Below are 20,823 nucleotides of genomic sequence, written 5' to 3'. Positions count from 1 at the left end.
ATGTAAGGAATACAAATTTATTTCATCTCTTGCAGCCTATATAAATACTAGAAATAATATAATTATTGAACACTATGTTTTCTGCCTATGTAAGCAATACTAGGAATAATTTAGTTGTCTTATTTCAAACTTCAAAAAAAATTGAATGTTATGAATTAACTTCATTCTAGCCCTATAAGACTGTAATATAGAATGTTATAGAATGATTGTTAATTATTTGACAATATTCCTTACTATTAAAAATTGGTTAGTTGGGAGTAGTTTTTGAACAAAACTATGTCTTCTAAACCATTTATTGTTATACACTTGTTTGTTGGAAACATTATGTGATAATACCTTCCAATTCTAGAAAAGTTTTTGAGAGATATATTTAATTTGTTGCAAAAATTTCAAAGTATAATCTTTGCTTAATAGACAAACTAAATAGCTAGCAAGAAATGGAAATAGATTTGAAGTCTTATTATGGTATAGTTATTCTACTCCATTTTTAGGTTGTACAATTCTTGGAATGATTCAACTATATTTCTTTGACCGTTAGTATAAAATCTAGAAAGCTAAAAAGAGTACATGTTAGTGCATTCGCTACATAGTTCAAATAATAATAAAATAAAATGATGCATTTAACTAATCTTCTAAGTAGTGACTTTATGAGGTTGACAAATATTATACTCTTACTTTGTATCATTTCAACCTTGGTTATTTAGAAGAAAAAAAATTGGTATCCCTATATCTTTGGAAAAATATTAATTATGTATCCTAAATAAAAGAATTTTGAAGATTTAGGGACATTTCATATGTCATGTTGTTGTATAAAAACAAACACAAGCCCTGTTGAGTGTTGTAACTCCTAAAATCAAAGAAGAATATAAGATGGTGAACATTTTCTTGTCTTTCATTCCGAATGGCTTACTAAAATACTACAAGAAACATGGCTCTTGCAATAAACTAAACATTTTCCCCAGATGATAACATATTTTTCTTAACATCATGAACTTAAAATTTTTGCATCACTTGAGTTATGATCTTTATTACTATTCTATGTTGAAAATTGCTAAGCTTTCAGCTAAGATTTCCAAACATTATGTATCAATGTGCCAAGCACATACCATTTCATAAACAAAATAGTAGGGTATGTAATAACTCAGATAAAACTTGTTTTATCTAACATCGTAGGTGAGGAGATAAAATACATGACTTTTATAAAGAAAGGATGTAATCATGTGATTTAAACTTACTTAATTGATCTTTTCATACATAATAGGTTTATTCCATAATTTTTTTAAGAAGTAATTTATATAAAGAGTGAGTTAGGACGTGCTTAGGTTAATCATGCCTTAATTTTAAACAACAACATGAGCTATCACCACTATGTAGTTGAGTGATTAACATAGAAAACTACTTGAATCACTTGACTGGGTGTATGATGGTGAAGAGATATGCTAGGTGAGTAAAGCTCACTAGTGGTTGTAAGAATGTAGCTACATCAAAACAATTAGAAACCAAAACAACATATTTGTTAGAGTGAGAAGTTCAAGGGTCTTGATCTTGTGGATATAGGTATGTAGGCAACCTAGTAGGTGAAGTGATACCTCTAGTGTGCAGACGCCTTGAACATATTTAGGTAGTAGAGAACCATTTTAATTCATTATAAGTTACACACAAAAAATGAATATTATGAGGAAGGTACCTATACGTAGCTAAATTCCCAAAAACTAAGAGGGGGTATAGGACTTAGAAATCTCTTGGTAGTCTAGAACCTGGTTATATGCTTGAAATCCAAGGAAGGGTGTAGATTGAGTTAACCTTGCTATGAACCTTGGTACACCCATGGGCTGGTTGTGAATTTCTAGGAAAGTGACCTTGGACCGGACGACCCTGAAGGATGAAAAATACCTCTGATCAGAGTATATTGATATTCTTGTCCACACAAGAACTATCCCAGATGGATGGAAGAAGAATGAGCTAAACACGTGTTTATTTCTAGTCCAAACAAATAAAAAAAGATGTAGTTCAGATGACCAATTTTTTCCCTAGACAAAAGAGTTCGAATGGCTAAATAAATGAGTTGAAGTAGAAGATTAAGGAACTTAAGAGTTAGTTGAGTGAGCAGTATCAGTTGAGTGATAGTTGTAGAAAGTTGAAGAAGGAATATATAGTAATGGCCAAGAATAGTGAAGATCAAGTATGTCAGTAAAAGCTAGGTGAGACAGAATAGTACAGATTGAGCTACATAGTGTTGACCAAATAGAAGAACATAGTGATGACCTAGTGCCTACAAATCACAGTTTGTGAAACAATTGAGTTTGAGAGTGACATAGTTAAATTTTTGGATTGGTCAAAATACATGGATGATAAGGATTGATGAGCTAGTGTATTTAATGCATGAATTGAGTTTGTTACACGATCAAAGGTAGGGATTTAAAGAGAAGTTTCTAGAAGTATTGAGAAAGGAATAGAAGGAAAATATGATAGTTATATTCATTGAATATAATCAAACCCTAAGATCTGTAGTGATGTTTAAGTGGAAAAATATCAAAGCTACATATTTAAGGAGGCGTAAGAGTTGTTTTCTTGGGTTAGTTCATTGTTGATTGGTGATTTTGTGGAGAATTATGAAGAAAAAAGTAGCCAAAGAAAAAAGAGAAGATTGGTGAAGTGTGATTGATTGAAGGGTTGCCAAGCAAATAAGAAATGAAGATCATAATGAGGTACATTCAATGAACCAACAAATTAATTGAATGGAGATCTGAATTTCCAAAGTGAGTTGCATATGAATAGATCAAACCTTTTATTACTATCTAACCATTGTGGTAGTCAAAAATCTTTTAATCAAGGTGACATTCTAATGGAATTATCCAACTAGACCACTCCTAATATAGTGATTAAATCCTTTAACAAGGTCACATCTAATAGTGTGTTTTGTAACCTTTAACAGGGTTGGCTCTTAAACAAAAAAACTTCAAAAGAGTGAAAAGTGGTAGTATTTTACTTGGTAATTTTCCTAGATCGGGTTTTCACATTAAATCCTAGTGACATATATGTATAAATGTTATATGTGTGATGCATGTTATTTACTATTAGCCAAGATATATTGAATAGAGAGCTAAGTAATAAATGAATTAGTTAAGTTGTTGATGAGTTTCCATTTAGATGAGGGGTTTTATGAATATGTATAAGTTGTTTGAAGTTGGTAAAAGTTGAATTGGTACATCACCTGAGGATAACTAATTCACTCCCCAACCTGCCCCCCCCCGGCAACCTTGCCACTTAGTTATTCTAAATATTCTAATAATTGGTATTAGAGAATTTGGTTCTTGTAAGGAAAGTTTGACGGATTTGAGATAAAGATCTATATTTACACAAGAGAGGTACCTCAATTGAACAAGGAGAACTTCCTAGCATGGCAACAAATGATGAACCAACATCTATCTAGAGTTAGATATTTTGCATTGTAATACATGGAGAATGAATACATTGAAGTTCCTAGACCCATGACTATTGAAGAAATGAAGGAGAAGCATGAGCATAATCAAATGATGATGGATCTAGCATCTTCCTTCAGTTACGTTGAATTTGATGATGTGAAGGAATGCACTACTACAAATAAAATGTGGGACAAGTTGGCACAAATCCATGGAGGAGACTAAAATGTGTTGATGGTTGAGGCAAAAAAATTTAGAGTCAAGTTTGATGACTTGAGAATGGAAGGAGAGACTATTGCACATTATTGTGGTTGAATCAAGGAGGTTTTGAATGCTATAAGAGGTATTGGAGGAGTCATATGATGAGACTATGATAAGTAAGGTATTGAGGACTTTACCACTCCCTATCATTTCCTGTTTAGTTTAGATAAATTTATGTACATGTACATGCTTGTCTTTTATGTAAGATGTAGGTACCGAGCATCAACTTCTCTAAATCACTAGGATGAGCATGCCATATTACAATACTCAAATGGTGAGAATGGGAAGATAATGACTAGGTCCAATTCTAGCCATACATTAGTAAATTTGCACCTATTTTTCGACAAGGGTTGGTCAATTTTTTAACCACTAATGGTCAAAAAATATCGTCGCTATAATTTTGTTAAAATTTTGATGAAATCTAGGGTTCACTATTTATTAGTAGACAACCCCATCAAAACTAAACCCAATCTTTGTGAGGAGGCAGTGTCAAACCATACTACCAAACGTCAAGAATTCAACAATTAGGAGTGGTTATTGATGAGCTTCCATGCCATCGAGGATAGGTGTCATTGAAACATCGATAAAATGTCATCAAAATCTTGTGAGATTCTAACGACATTGCCATGTCATCGATAACAACTACTATCAATAAATCAACAAATGGTCGTCGAAACATTGACGATAGCCCTAGTTTGTAAAAAAGAAAAATACCATAAGAATCATATTTGTTTAGTGATCCAAGGTAAGGAAATTGTCAGTTTGTGGGGAGTAAGTGTCCTTATTGATTTAAGGGTGGGGGAATACATTTTCTATTTGATAGGTGAGTGTTCCACAAGTTTAGTTGACTGTCATAAGTTTGACAAAGTTAAGGATTATATTGGGTGTTTAGTATCAAATATTAGTTCAAGGGTATGTCACAAGTAACATCCTTAGGCCTAAAGAGAGTTAAGGTCTGAAGGGTCAAGGGTTGATCTAAGGACTAGATAAATGAAAATATGTAATGTGGGTTGGTTGGGAGAGAGGGAAATTTGCATTTTATTGTCTACATGTTGATAGTGATGGTAGTCATCAATGGGCATTAAGGATGGAAAATATTGTGTTTGAATAGTCCAAGGGTGTGGACATAGGAAGGACAAGATGTCTTGTGATGAGAGTGTGATCAAGATCAAAAGTTGGACCTTGCAATATGATCAACAATTCATGGAATAATCAAAGTTTTCAAGTGCTTGCTGTTTAAGGAGTTGAGTTTTGAAGAGTGACATTGGTAAGGGTAGATAATGTGAGAATTTTTATCTTACAAATAGTTGAGAACTTATCCTTATTTAAACATTGTGTGTAACACCCGCTTATAACCAAAAAATCTATGCTTGGAGGGGTGCATCTCTTCATATCCTTGCAAGATATAAGATGAGATTCAAACTCTTTTCAAGGGGGCATCAGACAGAGATTTTTATATTACAATATTATCCTTTACAAAGTACTACAATTAGAAAAACCTTAATAATATTCTATCCAATTAGAATAAGAAGGAGATCATCGATTGATGTCCCTCATTCAACACCAAACATGTAACAAAACAAAATTATGCAAGAATCTTTAAAAAATTGTCATTGATACTTTCCTCCTAGATTCAAACCATAAATAAATTTAGTCCTTACCTAGAATTACCCTCAAATGAGGGAGAGATGCTTTCTTTACCCTCCAACCTCAATTTCTCATTTAGTTCTATTGTTCGGTACCCTGCAGCCAAATATACCAAAATCATGATCAATTAGTGTTACGAAAGATGGTGAAAAGTTTCAAGATATGTTCCAATTTTGTTGCATTGGTGATTGTGCTATATGCATATTAGGATCTATAGTGCTATAACAACAAATTAAGAAGACTAAGATCATCATGTCACCAATATGGTTTCAATTAGTAGAGATCATTTTTAGTGAATGAAGACATCACACATTTCAACAAAGGAAACAAAACATTACTTTTAATAACATCAAAATGTACAATGTAGCAATAGTCAAAATAAGGAACTCAACAATAGAACTGCAATGTAAATAGTGAAGAATCATTGTCTATAGCCACTAAAGAATCCATATTTCTTTGGCTTCTCTCCCTCCAATGTAAAATAAGATTCAACCACTCTAAATCAAAAATGCATGTGTAACAACGATCCATATGCATGGACAATAGTTGGAGCTGAAAATATGGACCACGTTTACATCAATGACTTGTATAAAAAATGCAAACATGTTGCATTTTTCAGCTCCACCTAATGTCCTATGCATATCAATTGAGATTTCATATTGAGCTAGGGCATCATTCTGCATTGCCTAAAACCAAGAGATTGACATAGATAACATCTAATACTATCTTCATTAATTTGGTCTACTCAAGCATAATATTTTAATTTTTCTTTGAAACATAAATAGTAAAGGATATCCAACATATTAATTTCCAAATTCTCTTGAATATATTCACTAACAGGATCAACTCACAAATAGAAAGCAAAGTGTTTCATGCAGATGCAATGAAGATTTAAGTGTTGCTTCAATTACTTTAGATAACTATGAAATAGAAATAGAAGACAAACAAATTATCAATGTTAAGTGCAAGATTCTCAACAAGGTATGTAAAGTCATCATAGATTTTGGTTCCACTGATAATATAATCTTTGTTGAAGCAACAACTGAGCTAAATCTGGAAAAAATACCTCATAACAACCCTTATAAAGTCACCTGGTTAAAGAAGGGTCAGCATGTAATTGTCAATGAACAAGCTTGAGTAGATCTTAGCATTGGAAGGTATAAGGATAGGGTACTATGTGATGTGTTACCCATGGATGCATGTCATCTCTTGTTAGGTACACCATGGAAATTTGATAGGGAAGCTATACATGATGGTAAGAAAAATGCATATACCTTCAAGAAAGATGGGATTACTTTCAAAATTTAGTCCTTGTTAGAAGAAGGGGAAAACCAAACCATAGGTCATAATGTGTTATTTTTTGGAGAGAAGAAGTCTCTTGATACCTTGAAGGAACGAGGAGGAATAGCCCAACTCATCATTATGTTGTTGCAATAACTGGAGAGTCGTGGTAGTAGCATGAGTAACATTCAAAGAAAACTTGGAAAGAGTCATATATCTCTCATCCAACACATTGAAATGAGTATCAAGTGCCTCCATCTCCTATTTCATGTGCTTAACTAGCCTAGATAGTTGTTGGCATCCAACACAATTCCCATTCGCAGTCTCCATTGTCTACACCTACATCACCATAGGGTTTGTGGAAATCATCTTCTTTTATTTCTTCTCCACCTGCTTAGGGAAGTAGTCATCATCAACAAATTATCTTTTTGTTTCCCCAGAGATGGGATAACTTTAGAGGTAAAATCCACTATATATATTATAATGCTTGAAAATACATGGGTAGTGTCACAATTGACCTTCTTCTTCTTCTTTTTCTTTGTTTTTATTTCCTCTTATGGCGAGCTATTATCTTCAACCACTCTCCCCTCGTAATCTTCCTCCTTTGCCATTTTTTTCTTCTCCTTACTCCCTTTTTTCTCACTGGCTTTTGATTCTTATCTCCTCATTAAGCTCTTAATTCCTACAAGTTTTTTTCTTAATTCTAGCTCTACTTTTGGCCAACCTCCCAGATCTTCTTTTGCCCCCATCATTATCATCCCAAAATCAATAAGATTTATTTCTTTTTTTTTTGGCTTTTGCATTTTATGGGTCCCAATTTTCTTAGGGTTTCCTAAAGGTGTAGAAGAGGGGGAAGGCTGAGGAGTGGGGGGCACAAAGGAACCCCCACCATTGCTAGGTAGATTAGGCAGGGCCTAGTTATTAACTAAGTCAACACAATAAGGAGGAGCAAGGGCAAGGTGAAAATTATAGAGCTCAAAAGGATAAGACCCTTGTGTAGAACAATATAAATTTTCCATTTTTCCTTCCACCCATAACATAACAGTGGCTTCTAGATCATGTGAAAGAAAAAATGCATCATTATGGTGCCTAGAGTGATTCAATATTGCAAAATGATAGCAATAGAAGACACCAAATCTACCCTCAAGAGTCAAATATTTCATGAGCATAAAACATACCTCATTCCAAGGGTATAGGAGGTTTTTACAACTAAACCCACCTCTAGATCTCACCAACTCTTGACCCTTCTTAAAGAACCTATTCATACTCTTTCATCAATGACCTTCATGACCTTTTTCCATTTCCATCCTTCCATTGAGAGTCCAGAAGCCATCGTGATAATTTCCTCGTTCACATGGAATTAAATGCCATTAATAATGACTCTTCTATCAATCCAAGAATCAATGAATTGCAACAAAATATTATCATCATAGTTAGCCATGGCTTCCATAAATGGAACCAGACCACCTTCATATAGTGTCACCCAAGTACATGACTCTCTGGCATAATCCTTGATCCTCAAAGGCTCAATGCAAACCATATCACCCCCCATCTCTAAGTCATCCTCAGATTCTCTAAGAACTCCATATTGTTTAATTTTGAAATGCCCTTGTTCTCTCGCTTTTTCTTAGAAATACATTTTCCTTGAATGCTTTAGGATGAAATTAGAAGTTTTGTTGCTATGATTACTAAAAAGTGTGTTATTATAAATATGGTAGTTATACAATAGGAAATATCAACTTTATAATAAAATATAATAAATAATAAATTTTGATTGGTAGAAACATAAACTTTTAATCACTGGTTAAACATAAACTTTTAATCACTGGTTAAGAGAGGAAATCCAAAAATTGTGACAATAGTACTTAGCATAGAGGGTTCAACCATGGATGAAAATTTGTAGTTAAGTGTGCTTAAGCTAGAGAGATACTAGGATGGGTGACCTCCTGAGAAATCTTGGTGCTTCACCTCTGTGAGCATCACCTAAATCCAATAACTGCTAAGTGTTCCATTTATTCTCAAGAGAGACAGATTCGTGTGAATCACTTACTCATGAAACATGGGTCAATGAATTGGACTCAAAAACTAAACAATTAAATCTTGATAGAAATATCACAATTTGACTTCTTATGGAAATGATCTCCTACTTATCAATTGATGAGCTTAAGGGGCTTTCTAATGAATGGTTCATAAGGCATAACACTTGGTGAAGGTTTTGCAAATTGGGTTGCAAGTAGAGTGGGTTTAACATGGAGGAAACTTCGTGATTAAGCACATTCAAGCTGGAGTATGATATAGCACACAACTCAAACCTCACTTTAATGCATAGTCTGAGATATCATAGATTATCAAACTCAATTATTTTTTCATTCATTACCAACCGCTTCTACAATTCTCTCCAAACTCTAAAATAACCGAAAAACTCAAAAAATTCCCTTTGGCAAATTTTCTCAATTTCAAAGTTTTCCATTTTGGGTAATTTTCCTCCCAACTCCTAGAAAGTTGACTTTTTCCCTAAAACTACCTTTTAACTAGGCAAGAACAATTGCCAACTAACCTTCGAAATTAGAAACCCACTTTTGAAGTTATTACAAACAAAAGTTTCTAAGAAAAAGCAGATAGATAAAATAAGATAAGATAAAATTATTAATGTCCACGAAAAACCAAAACGGTTTATGGGACTGAGCATACAAACAGAAGAGCCAGCCAAGAAAAGGCACCAAACAGTGACTGAAAAGGAAACAAAGCAACAAGAAGAAAGAAAGACAAGGTAAGGACTAAGGGTCCTTCATTGTCACAAAGAAATCCGTAATAGAGAGGTACATCCATGGACAATCTATAGTCTTCGGATGCTGTGAAGAACCCCTATAGGACTAATGCTGCCTATGGAGACTGGTACAATGTCTGACAAATCTAGAATGTGAAGTAGTGGAAGGCCTTTTCAAACCCCGCGGAGGAGACAAGGGAGAGAAAAAGGTGGTAATGAGCTGATCAGAAGTTCGTCTCTGATGAAAGGACTGTAGGGTATTCTCTTGAAGATGGGTAGCCTCCTAAAGATAAAGTGTTAAATACCATTGATCAATATAATTGAAGAACATCGAGAGAGAAGACTAGTCTCTAAAAAGGCAATAGAATCTCCCTCTGATCTCATAGTAATGAGGACAACGAAATATGAAGTGAGTCTCGGTCTCAACCTCCATCAAAGTGCATAACTGGCATAATCGATCAACCTGATCCATATGGTGATCGGTCTGAGCCCTGAGACGATGAGAACCAACCCTAAAAGAGCCCAAAGAGAACCGTAATGCATGATTCCAACGCCGGTAAAGATAGGCAGGGCGAACAACAATACCATCCTGAATAACAAGAAAATGCTCAACGTAGAAGGCCATCTTAGGTCGCAAACCACCCAAGGGATGACACCAAGTAGTGGTAATATACTGCCTATAGATATCCTATCTGACATGCTCATTCAACTCCTGACGAGAGGGAAGAAGATGAGCCAGGGCATCCAACGAAAACTGATAGGGAGGAAGACGATCAATCTCAATCTCGATCGAACCCAACAAAGAGGTGGCCTGAGCGTACCAGCATCTTGATCTAGCAGAAGTGTCAGATCTCATAATCTCCACCGAAGAACAATATGCCAAAAAAGAGTATCTATGTTAGTCAGCACTTGTCTCCATAAAACCACGAAGTCGATGAAGAAACCAAATCAAGTAAAAAATAACGGCAAGTTTGAGAGGATGAGCACCAAACTCTGCTAAAACAATGTTATGAGGGGTGAATCTGTGACACCTAATGATACGATGCAACAACAGTGTCTGGGCACGCTCAATAGAAGCCCAATCAGAAGCAATAAGAGAAGGTTCCCAAACCACAGAACCATAGAGGACTGTCGGATGAACCAAGGAGTCAAAAAGGGACAACTTGGATGAAATATCCTGAAAATGATGCCTGAAGCGTTGTCTCTCCAGCAAAGCCAGGGAGCCCACACCCTTACTGACTCTGGACTGAATAGCAGGTCTCAAACTGAAACATGGTCTAGATAACTTCACACCAAGATACATGTAAGAGGGAGTAATCTCAACCTCCTTCCCCTGGAAGAAGAAATGAAGATGAGAGGTTTTTAAACAGTTAAAGACTATAACCTATGTCTTAGATAAATTGACCACAAGTTGTCGCTGACTACAAAAAGAAGCAAGACTATCAAGGAGTCTCTGTAAGCTATCGGGAGAAGAAGCCAAGAGAACAATAGCAACAAAGAGGAGAATAGAGATCAAAACCTGATGTAAATAACACCCATCACCTGGTTGAGAGGATTTCATAAGGAAATCCTCCAACTCATCAATATACAAACCAAACAGTGTAGGGGAAAGAGGACAACCCTGCTTCACGCCAATGGTGCTCTGAATTGGATCAAAAAAGCCCTCTGGAGTTCTGAGCCTACCAGTAACCTTCTCATAAAGTCTCAAAATAGCAGTCTGAAACATATCTAAAATCCCAATCTCCTCAAGCCACTGAAATAAAGCCAACCTAGGAATAGAATCAAAAGCCTTACGGAAGTCCACAAAACAACAATAGACCTTCTGAGAGCGGTGTCTAGCCTCCTCAATGATAGCCCGCAATGTAAAAACATGATCCATAGTCTGGTAGTTTGCCCAAAAGCCAGCCTGACCTCTCGCCCTGCATCCCCATCTATCAAGCTCACTGGATAACATGGTGTTCAGAGCAGTGGCATAAAGTTTGGCAAAAGTATGACCAATCATAATAGTTCTGTAATTTCTTGGATCAGAAAACTAAATGCTAATTTTGAAAACCTACATGAGCTTTCTAGATCTTGAAAAAAAAAAATTCCGGTCAGTAATAGAACAGTGTTGAAATGGCAAACCACTTAACTCTCCCTAACGAAGTCACCCTAAAAAATTTGGCCAAAATCCACATCTAAGTCAAAAGTTATGGCCCTCGGAAGTGCCTACATCAAAGTTGTACTAGGATGGGTGACCTCCAAGGAAGTCCCGACATGATTCACTTCTAAGCATCACTTAGATCCAATGAGTATTAAGTGTTCCAATTATTCTCATGAGAGATGGTCTCGTGTAAATCATTACACATGAAACATGGGTTAATGAGTTTGACTCAAAAGCTACATAGTTAAATCCTAATACAAATATCGACAAGTAATATAATGTTTAAGATATTAATCATCCAAACAATAATATTTTGATATTTTTATGTTAGAAAATTGGTTTGAAAATATTCAATATTTGTTATATAATGTTTATTATATTTATAATTTTTGCTTCATTGTTAGTGCTCATTCAAAAAGTTTATTTTTAAAATTGATTTAGCGTTTAGCTTTTTAAAATTGTGAACTTTTAAAAAGGAATTGAGAGAAGTTTTGGGCCCTAATTTTTCTTAGTAGTTAGTAATCTAAATTTTTTTAATTCACTTTCTTACCGTTAAAACTATTAAACTACATTCTTTGCATGGTTTAACAAATTTCAACAATGATAATAGAATGGGCCTAGATTTCACTTAGAATAATTACAGAAGATGCCAAAAGGATGTTGTAGTACTAGTTTCAAGTTCAATACCGATTTGTTTAGGCTTCTATGCTTCATCCAATATATCTGTTACAGATTGCTTGAAAACATCAGAGATTCCTATTATGTTTTTTAGTACAACGTTATATATAATGGTAGATAATGCAGTAAGGATTCATGGACCATGTTACTCTGACCTTATGGTGTGAAGTCTGGACTTACAAGTTTTCAAAAGTTAATGAAGTACACAGGGATTCATTTTTCAACAATTGTTGCATTAACCATTGAAAAAGAGAGGCGTCTATATAATTATTGTTGTCACAAAAGTTTGCACCCTTGCCTAAAGTTTTTACCTAAAGACAACCTTGTGAAACATGGAAACAATCTCCAAGCTGTGTGACTTGAACTATGAGATTGAGTCTCCGGAGAAGGTCGACTTGCTTATTATCAGGATGCACCTAAGTACTCTTTGAGAGGAAAAGGGAGAAGGAATGCATGAAAGCAAACTACCTAATCTAATCTAAAGGGGTGATACACCAAAATAGTTTGTTCAGCCCTATCTCTGCCTAACAATGCACTATTCATCAATATAGTCTCAGAAGACATTGATTCAACCTTCGTTTTAACTTAACAACCACATACAGATTAGAAACCAAATGGATACTATGAGGACTTCACTCCATAACATTCAAAAGGCAATAATAGATATTGTTATGCATGTTGAAGAATGAAACAAAAACACCAATAGAGGCAAGAAAGTTTTGCACTAATATTGATGGGAGAATGAAGTATAGATTACATTCATTCATTGACAAAAGGAAATTATAATAACAGATTGGGATACTACTGTTAACGAATTGGAGAAAAAATGACAGACCTTAAGAAGGATTATAAAATTTTCTTTTACAGTGCAAGCATAATTCAGATAGCTTCTACCCTAAGGCAAAGCACAACAACTGCATTTAAGGTTGCAGAGAACAATCATCTGCAAATATGAAGAAGATCTGATCCCGGTACACATTCATATGTAGGGAAATCATATATTTCACCAAAATAGAGCCTTAAGAAGATAGAAACGGTGGCCATCACTGCCTCAACCAACTAGATGGATAATCAAGAGGTGAGAGGAATATCCCTTTTCATTTATCAAGCATGGGGAATGTCGAAGAGTGGTTGTGGACGATCAAGAAGATTAGATTTGTCATTAAGATGCTACTTCTTTCCTACTATTATCACGCCAAGTCAGCCATGTCATCAGTCAACTAGATTTCACTGTCTCTTGCTATTTGGACCAACCATTTTTTATCATTCTGCCACCCAGCCATCTTTTTATTGTTTATGTTTGATTGCTAACTGCCCGTAATCGTGGCTTCGCAACCCTTTTTCTTCATTAGCTATTATTCCTTGTGAAACCACAAACAAACCACAATTGCTGCTTCGTAGCTTGTCTTCTCCTCAATTCACAAACTGCTACGACCCAACAACCTCTTATATGACTTCAATCGTGCGGTTGCCACATCTTACTAACATTTGAACTTAACGTTGTGACCACGCAAATGTCTTTAATTCACGAAGTCGTGGCTTCATACACCTTTATGCCTTTTAGCCCTTTGCCTCTGCAACCATGCGACCACTGAGAGCCTAACCGTCATTGCACAGTCGCGACTTAACATTAATCTAAAAGTCTTAACCCTATGAACGAGCAATAAGGGGAATCGTTGTGTCCTCGCCTTGATTTTAAGTTAAGCATTTACCCCTACGACGCAGCGAACAAGGTATTCATTGTGTCACGGGCCTAACCATGATTATCCCCAACTCATTGCGACCATGCAACAAGGTGTTCATGGCTTCGCAGCCTCAACTGTGGTCAAAAATAAATCTTCTGCGACGCCGCGATGAAACCAATGATTGCACAGTCGCAACCATTAACTGGATATTAACAGTTAAAACCGTGACCCTGCGCCAACCGCAAAGAAAACCATGTCCCACATTCACAGCTTGGTAAATGGTTAAGTCACAAACTGCGGCAACTAGGTGATGAGCGACTAAAAACTCCAAAGGGATAAAGCATGAAAAGCTTGAGACTCAGCATATAAAAGATAACCCAAGGTTTTAGTGTATCCCAATGACATTGATCATTTGAAAATTTGAACATTTGAAAGATATGACCATTGGCCATGCTCCACAGGCAAAGCTCAAATTTTTTTTTTTGGGGGCCGGGGTAATGGCCAACAATTACCTACAACTGAAAAAATGCCTCTGTTCTTCACTTGCTTTAAAAAAGTAGTATGTCATTCCAGCTTTGCACCATGAACGTGTTGGTCCAGACTTCATAACAAACTAACAGGCATTAATCCAAGTATTCAAAAGCCAGTGAAGAATTTCTTTTTCAACAATTTCTGTAGATGATTATACAGATACCTTGCTAATATTATCGACCTAAACTGAAAGAATTCAGATTGAAATTAGGTTTTACCCAAGCAGCCTTGTCCCCTGATCTTTTAATAGAAATTTGATGCCACTGTCCACATACAGATGGAGGATAACTCTAGATGATTAAACACGATGCATCTTAATTCATCAGAGAGGTTTTCCTAAAGGTCTATTAAATATAGTCCGAATTTCAAAAGAGTCCAAAACACCGGAAATTTTTACCATAAAAAGAACATTCAGAGAATATCAAATCCATGATGCTCGCATGCCTGAAAACACCAAATTTCAGAGCAAATTAGCAAACTCAAGTCTTTAAAATTCAAAATAGAAATTAACACATCTAAAATGGAGTATCAGTGACGTATTTACTTATTTAGTATAAAAAATATCATATGAACATTGATCTTCAGATGCAATCTCAACGAGTCAGTACTGGTGGCCGTGGGTAAACAGCCATTTTGCCCTGCAGTATTTGTCACTCTTGTCCAGCAAACTGTTGCTTCTTGTTATTTTGCCACGTGCTACCAAAGACTCAACTCAACCAAAGTACTTTTTCTTAATAAATTAAGGAACCATAATACAATTGCTAATAGAAGAGTTTTCCTTAAAGGAGTTATAACATTAATACGAAATCCCCTGCCTCTATTTTAATTATATGTATTTATGTACATATCTAGATCACAGATTAATTCTATAATATTGAGTTGCTTCGACTTAGTTTCCGAGAAATGCATCAACATTGACATTTGTTTTTCTGGAAAGAAATTTCATGCAGATAGGAGGTTTGACTTTAGCAAGAGCAAGAATGGAGGAAGGAAGAGTCCATATGCCATCTCCACATATAAGACCAGAAGCCACAGCTGGAACAAGGATATCAGCACTCTTGCGGTTAATCCTCTGCCATATGTATACTATGGTGGTGCCTACACACATATCAATTGCAAAGTAACCCCCAAGGTAGAAGGGTATAGCCATGGCCATTGGGAGAGGAATATACTGAGATACTTTCTTCGACACACGGTCTCTGATAAGATTGACTACAATGGCGAATGCAAAGAAGCAATAACAAAGAGTAAGACAGTGTTTAGGAAGGGCTCCAAATCCTTCAACTCCCAAAATGGCCATGTTTCTATAGATCACTCCATATGGAGCTGGGTATTCTCCCTTGCCACCCACATCGAAAGCCTTGTAGAATAGCCAGAAGGTGGAAGGTGCAATTACACATCCCATTGCTGTTCCAATCACTTGGCTAACAAACATAGATCTTGGAGATGAGAGTGTTAGGTATCCAGTCTTGAAATCCTGCATCAAATCTGAAGCTGTGCTGACAATAGACATTATTACACCACATGCAGCTAAACCTGCAATTACTCCTCCATCATCCTTTCCTGCCCAAGCTCCAAAGATGAACAATGCTAATTTCCCATAAGTGGAGGCCAAGCTCCAATCTGTGAGCCCAGTTCCATAAGCATTACAAAATCCAAGCACTGGTGCAAATGTGTAGGCTACTAAGACATAGTACCATTTTACAGGAGGAAAGATCTTTGGAATGATCCCCATGGCTATGGCAGCCAAAGCAATGTATACAGATACTGCAACCCACAGAGGAATTCTGTCCTTCATAAACATTTCATTCCTCCGCTGCTCATCATATGACAGTGCTTCCATTGTTTGTAGCTCATCATTGTTGGTTGACACTACAGGAATCTCTGTCTGGCCTACTTTCTTCTTCTTCCATTCACCGTACATATTCCTAAGAGTTATGTATAGGATTTTTATGAAATTGTAGAGTCCATCCCCCAAGATAAGAGCAATGGATACGAAAACCTGTTTAAGAAAAAAAATATATGATCATTAGATATGACAGTCTACAAGCTTCAAGTTTTAGTTATATACTATGTTCAATTAAAAAACTGACCAAATTAAGGTTGAATCTGAAGAGCCGCATACAGGAAACAAAAGATAATCACATGCAAGATTATAATAACTCATTTGAAAAGATAATCAAGGATAAGTATTTCTATTAAAAAACAGCTGAGAAGAAAATCACTTGAAGCGTTAAGTGCAAGGGCATACAGCAAGGATGTCACTCAATCACAATGGCTTGTTCAAGATCTAAGCAACCGCTTATTTAAGAAATGTGCTTGATCAAAACTTCTGACTAATATGGAGGGTGTTCCTGAATTTATAAAAGTAAAATTGAAGTGGTTTTTTCATCAATAATGGTCCAATTCACATCATATTTTCAGGTCAAGGATGATTCTGAAGTATAGTGGCTTCAGTATGTACGAGTATGTAGGAAATTTCTAATACTTCAATAATTCTGTCAATTGTGTGCACTATTTACATGTTTTCCTACATGGTATACAGCAGTTAAACATCCTAAGGTACTACTTTAAAGAAGATATTCTATGTAATTTTCAAGGACCACATTGGAGTTGCAGAAGTATCAGGCTCCTTAGGACCCATCTACACAGGGGTTGAAGAGTAATCCTGGATGCAATGATAATGTTTGTAGTCCAATGCAATGCTATAAGGTATTCTGAATTTCTCAATAATCTAAAGTTAGATCCAAATTAAACTAGCTGCACAAGTATGCAAATAAAAATGTATATTGAATAGCACTCTGTAAGCATTTTCTGCACACCTTATAGCCTTGAAGGCCCTTCATGCTTGAGTCACTGGCAGTATACCAGTCTCCTTTGTTGTTCCTAATTAGAGGCCACATGAGACCCCAAGACATGATTGCTCCCAACAACAAAGACACATTTACTAGGTGAGGACAGATCATCCCAGCTCCTACGTATGTCATGCTGAAATCAAAATAAAATCTGCAATACGCAGTGTCATAATTAATACAACAGCAATAGCCATTCTATCCTTCAATATTTAACTACACCAGAAATATGAAAATGATATCTCTAATCCTTACTTTTGCTCGAAAGCTCTCAATCCTAATGTAGGAAAGTTTACAAAACCACAGCCCTCTCCAGCAGTAAAAAACCACTGAAAAAATCCCCAGAGAAAGCTGAATCCAAAATATTGTCCAAGGCTTTTCACTTGCTTCCTGCAACATACAGTTCATTCTCACTTATTATCTGAACCCAACATCCTTACAAGCTTGTACAGATTAACATGTTAATTTTAATTCCTCCCATTTATCCTCACAAATTAGCTGGAATTCAAGCATACATACTCCAGAAAAATATTACTATTTATATTAATAAACCAGAATAGCAAGAACCGATTTACTTTCCAACATGCACACCGAAGAATCAGAACATTAAGTAGATCATTCTTATTTTCATCAGCTCCAATTTAATATCAATACCATCCTGAAATCACAGAGAAGTTAGAAAGTGACTAGTCAAGCTAGATGTTAAGTGCAAGGGGACTATGTGGATCAATTTCATGATTAAATTGTACACAAGATCACTAGATGAACTCAAGATGTACCCATCTGGTAACTTTCCATGATAGCTGCAGGACACATATTCTCTAGTAACTCCCCAGCATAACTACAGGCTACAGCTTCTGGACATTTATTAGGATTCTTAAGCCACCTATTTCTTTGACCTTAAGCTAGAGTGTGTCTTTATCAGCATATACTAAAAAGCCTTAATTAGCCCATGCCATCCACTTCCATGGACGAGCATGATGGATTCCTTTAATTGGTAACACATTATTTTAAAGTTTTTGGCCATGCATTTGAGCCCTTTAAAGATACTGAAAAACCCCAGATCTTTTTCTACCATGGTCAGGACAAAAATTTACTTTCAATGCGGGGAACTTTTTCCTCCTACTGCTATGTATTACCCTCAAGACTCAATCCACCCACAAACTTCGATAGATTTTGAAGCGCTCGTATTATTTCAATTACTAAGTTATAATTCATAGCCTGACATTCTACGTCCATTATATATGCTTTTGTGTTCCGTATACTTCTCTTGATTGAAGATCATTTATTTGTTTAGCTAAAGTACGATATTATCAAACATTCAAGATGCCTAAAATTGCACTTACTATCTTGTCTGCAATATCATGTTTGAATATATATCTATGCCCTGCATTCTATAAGGGTATACAACTGCTCTGGACTTAGATCCACCATTTAAGACAACTTCGCACTGAAAATAATTCAGTCAATCTCACCAGGAAAAAGCATTTAACTGGAAGGCAAACAAAATTCTCTCAATTCAATAAATAACAAATATACAGTAACTGATTTCCACCTTAAAGAGGAGGATGAACTTACTTGGCCATCTCGTCACCTTGCGGTGTATGGAATCCATTTATGAGGATAGCAGTCGCTGTGCCGCTGGGATAAGTTAACTTGTAATCTATCACCATTATCTACAAGTATACAAACAAAATAAGCGACCTTCAAAGCCAAATCCAAAGCCAAATTAAATATCCCCTGCCATAATTTCACATGCAGCTGTATTACCTTTCTTAGAGGCACCACAGCGAGTAGACCCATAAAACTAACAGTGAATAGGAAACCTATTATCCAGCTAAGACTAGGATTCTTTATGTCACTGGCGGAATTTCCTGGAGTATCACTACCTCCTGCCTGCAAATAGATCTTTTCACTCATACCCAAAAGGTATGAACCAAATCCTCCTACAAAAACATAGGAAATGATCAACAATGAATAATTGGGCAGTTTAAGAAATGACCCATAAAAAATATGACACAATTCTGAAAATGATGCCCATAACCCATGTCGCAGAATATAACTAAAATCAAATAAGCATGTACCACTAAATGCGATGCCGTAGCAAGCAACGACACAAGTCTGAATGACAGTATTCTCTTGCCTTGTGAATGGAGTTCTCAGTAACCCCACCTTTTCCAACATTTTTGTCCATGTTCTAATGAAGAAGAATCCCATCAAGCCGGCGGAAACATTCAGAGAAGGAATAACTCCTGTAGTAAGGTTTAGTTTCATGACAATTATACTAAACATGATACCCATCAGCATGCTCACAAACATTCCTCTAAACGTGATCTGTTTCCACCATGGAGGAACCTTCTTGCTCTCAAACAACTTCTCAATACTCAAATCCTTCTCATCTTTTTCGTGTTTCTCCACCCGTGCACTATCCCGATCAAGACCAGCGGACTCCTTCTCACCATTCCTGGTCCGCTTGATTGGCCCTCCACCCATTTCTAACTCCGAAGGATTGCGATCATAAGCATCCATCTCTGCCGAACACCCTATTCACAAACAAACAAACAAAAATTAGAACAAGGCCTTCAAAATTCCCCACTCCATAGATCCTCTATACTTAGCAACATGTTCCCATACAACCAGTTCCAAAATCTAACCTCTTAGAACAACAACTACACTTCCTCTGACAGATCAGCTAACACATCCAACTCCCAGTTCCAAAATTCCTACAATTTCCCCATTTGAAAACTTTTCAAAACCAAAAAGAAAATGACGCAAACCTCAATACAAACTGTTTCTAGGATACTACGCCAGTTGCAACAACCACAAAGAATATACCAAAACCCAAGCAATGGGTATCCATGATTGATGGTGCTTCAGTGAAAATTTGTTTAATTTGGAGTCATACTCCATAACCCATTGTTAAAGTATTGCGGGAAAAGCATATGCAACAATGACAAACTAAAGAACAACGCATTTGAACTCCTATATTCATCATAACACAGAATTTCACTCCTACTAACCTTGGTCGCAGGGCTCCAAGTGGTAAGTCTGATTGTGTAAAAGTGAGGAATTCAGTCCCTTATAAAAAGGGCTCGTTGGTACACCGTGATAGTGGGAAAGGAGGTCTCACTCTAAACCCTAGTTCACATCCGACGTTACGTGACAGGCTGTGCAAAAAGATTCTTGCTTTCAACAATGAAAGATGATAACGATTCCTATGGGATTCTTCTTATGACCAGGTCCCCACCATCGCCGCCAGCAGGATTCTCCCGTGAGCTTTAAATGATCTTCCCCTTTTAGTTTGGTCAAATGTATAGATTTATTCTCCGTAAACTCCGAATACCGACTAAAAATTATGGGCTACACACGCATTTAGTTTTTTCCCAAAAACAATCTAAGCAATACAAACAAAAAGTTTCTGATGTTAGCGGAGAATTTGCACGCTGACTTGACTTGTTCACTTCATCTTTTTAATGGGCGCTAATTCGTAGGAGGAATTCATGGACATTGTTATTCAACACTATTGGTGTCGTATGATTGACAAAAGCATCATTTA

General features: G+C 36.1%; 1 protein-coding gene across 3 annotated transcripts; it reads right to left on the bottom strand.

Moving 5' to 3' along the window:
- Window positions 1–15,127: 15,127 nt before the first annotated feature.
- YSL7 (YELLOW STRIPE like 7) lies at window positions 15,128–20,323 on the bottom strand. 3 transcript variants are annotated; one of them, XM_089798018.1, is made up of 7 exons: window positions 20,045–20,323; window positions 19,352–19,810; window positions 19,038–19,213; window positions 18,846–18,943; window positions 17,523–17,657; window positions 17,238–17,421; window positions 15,128–16,417 (listed from the first exon to the last, which is right to left on the bottom strand). In XM_089798018.1, the coding sequence occupies exons 2-7, from the start codon at window positions 19,794–19,796 to the stop codon at window positions 15,305–15,307; spliced, it is 2,151 nt and encodes a 716-aa protein (XP_089654144.1). In that variant the 5' UTR covers window positions 19,797–19,810; window positions 20,045–20,323; the 3' UTR covers window positions 15,128–15,304. The 3 variants fall into 3 exon arrangements, with proteins under 3 accessions (XP_089654144.1, XP_089654142.1, XP_089654143.1); XM_089798016.1 differs by having other exon boundaries at window positions 20,288–20,323; XM_089798017.1 differs by having other exon boundaries at window positions 19,922–20,061.
- Between the last annotated feature and the right edge of the window lie 500 nt (window positions 20,324–20,823).

This window comes from Cupressus sempervirens, chromosome 8, assembly GCF_028749045.1.
Source record: "Cupressus sempervirens isolate cs-2001-9-10 chromosome 8, ASM2874904v1, whole genome shotgun sequence".
Taxonomy (NCBI): Eukaryota; Viridiplantae; Streptophyta; class Pinopsida; order Cupressales; family Cupressaceae; genus Cupressus; species Cupressus sempervirens.
Note: the sequence above shows the minus strand (reverse complement) of the source record. Positions and strands in the feature narration are given on the sequence as shown.

Excerpts from the sequence above, each read along its gene's own strand:
- YSL7 (XM_089798018.1), bottom strand. The coding sequence starts at position 19,796 with ATGGATGCTTATGATCGCAATCCTTCGGAGTTAGAAATGGGTGGAGGG. Across the intron at positions 18,944-19,037 it reads CTGTGGTGCCTCTAAGAAAG|ATAATGGTGATAGATTACAA; the intron begins GTAATACAGCTG and ends GTATACTTGTAG. Across the intron at positions 17,422-17,522 it reads TTGAGAGCTTTCGAGCAAAA|ATTTTATTTTGATTTCAGCA; the intron begins GTAAGGATTAGA and ends TGCGTATTGCAG.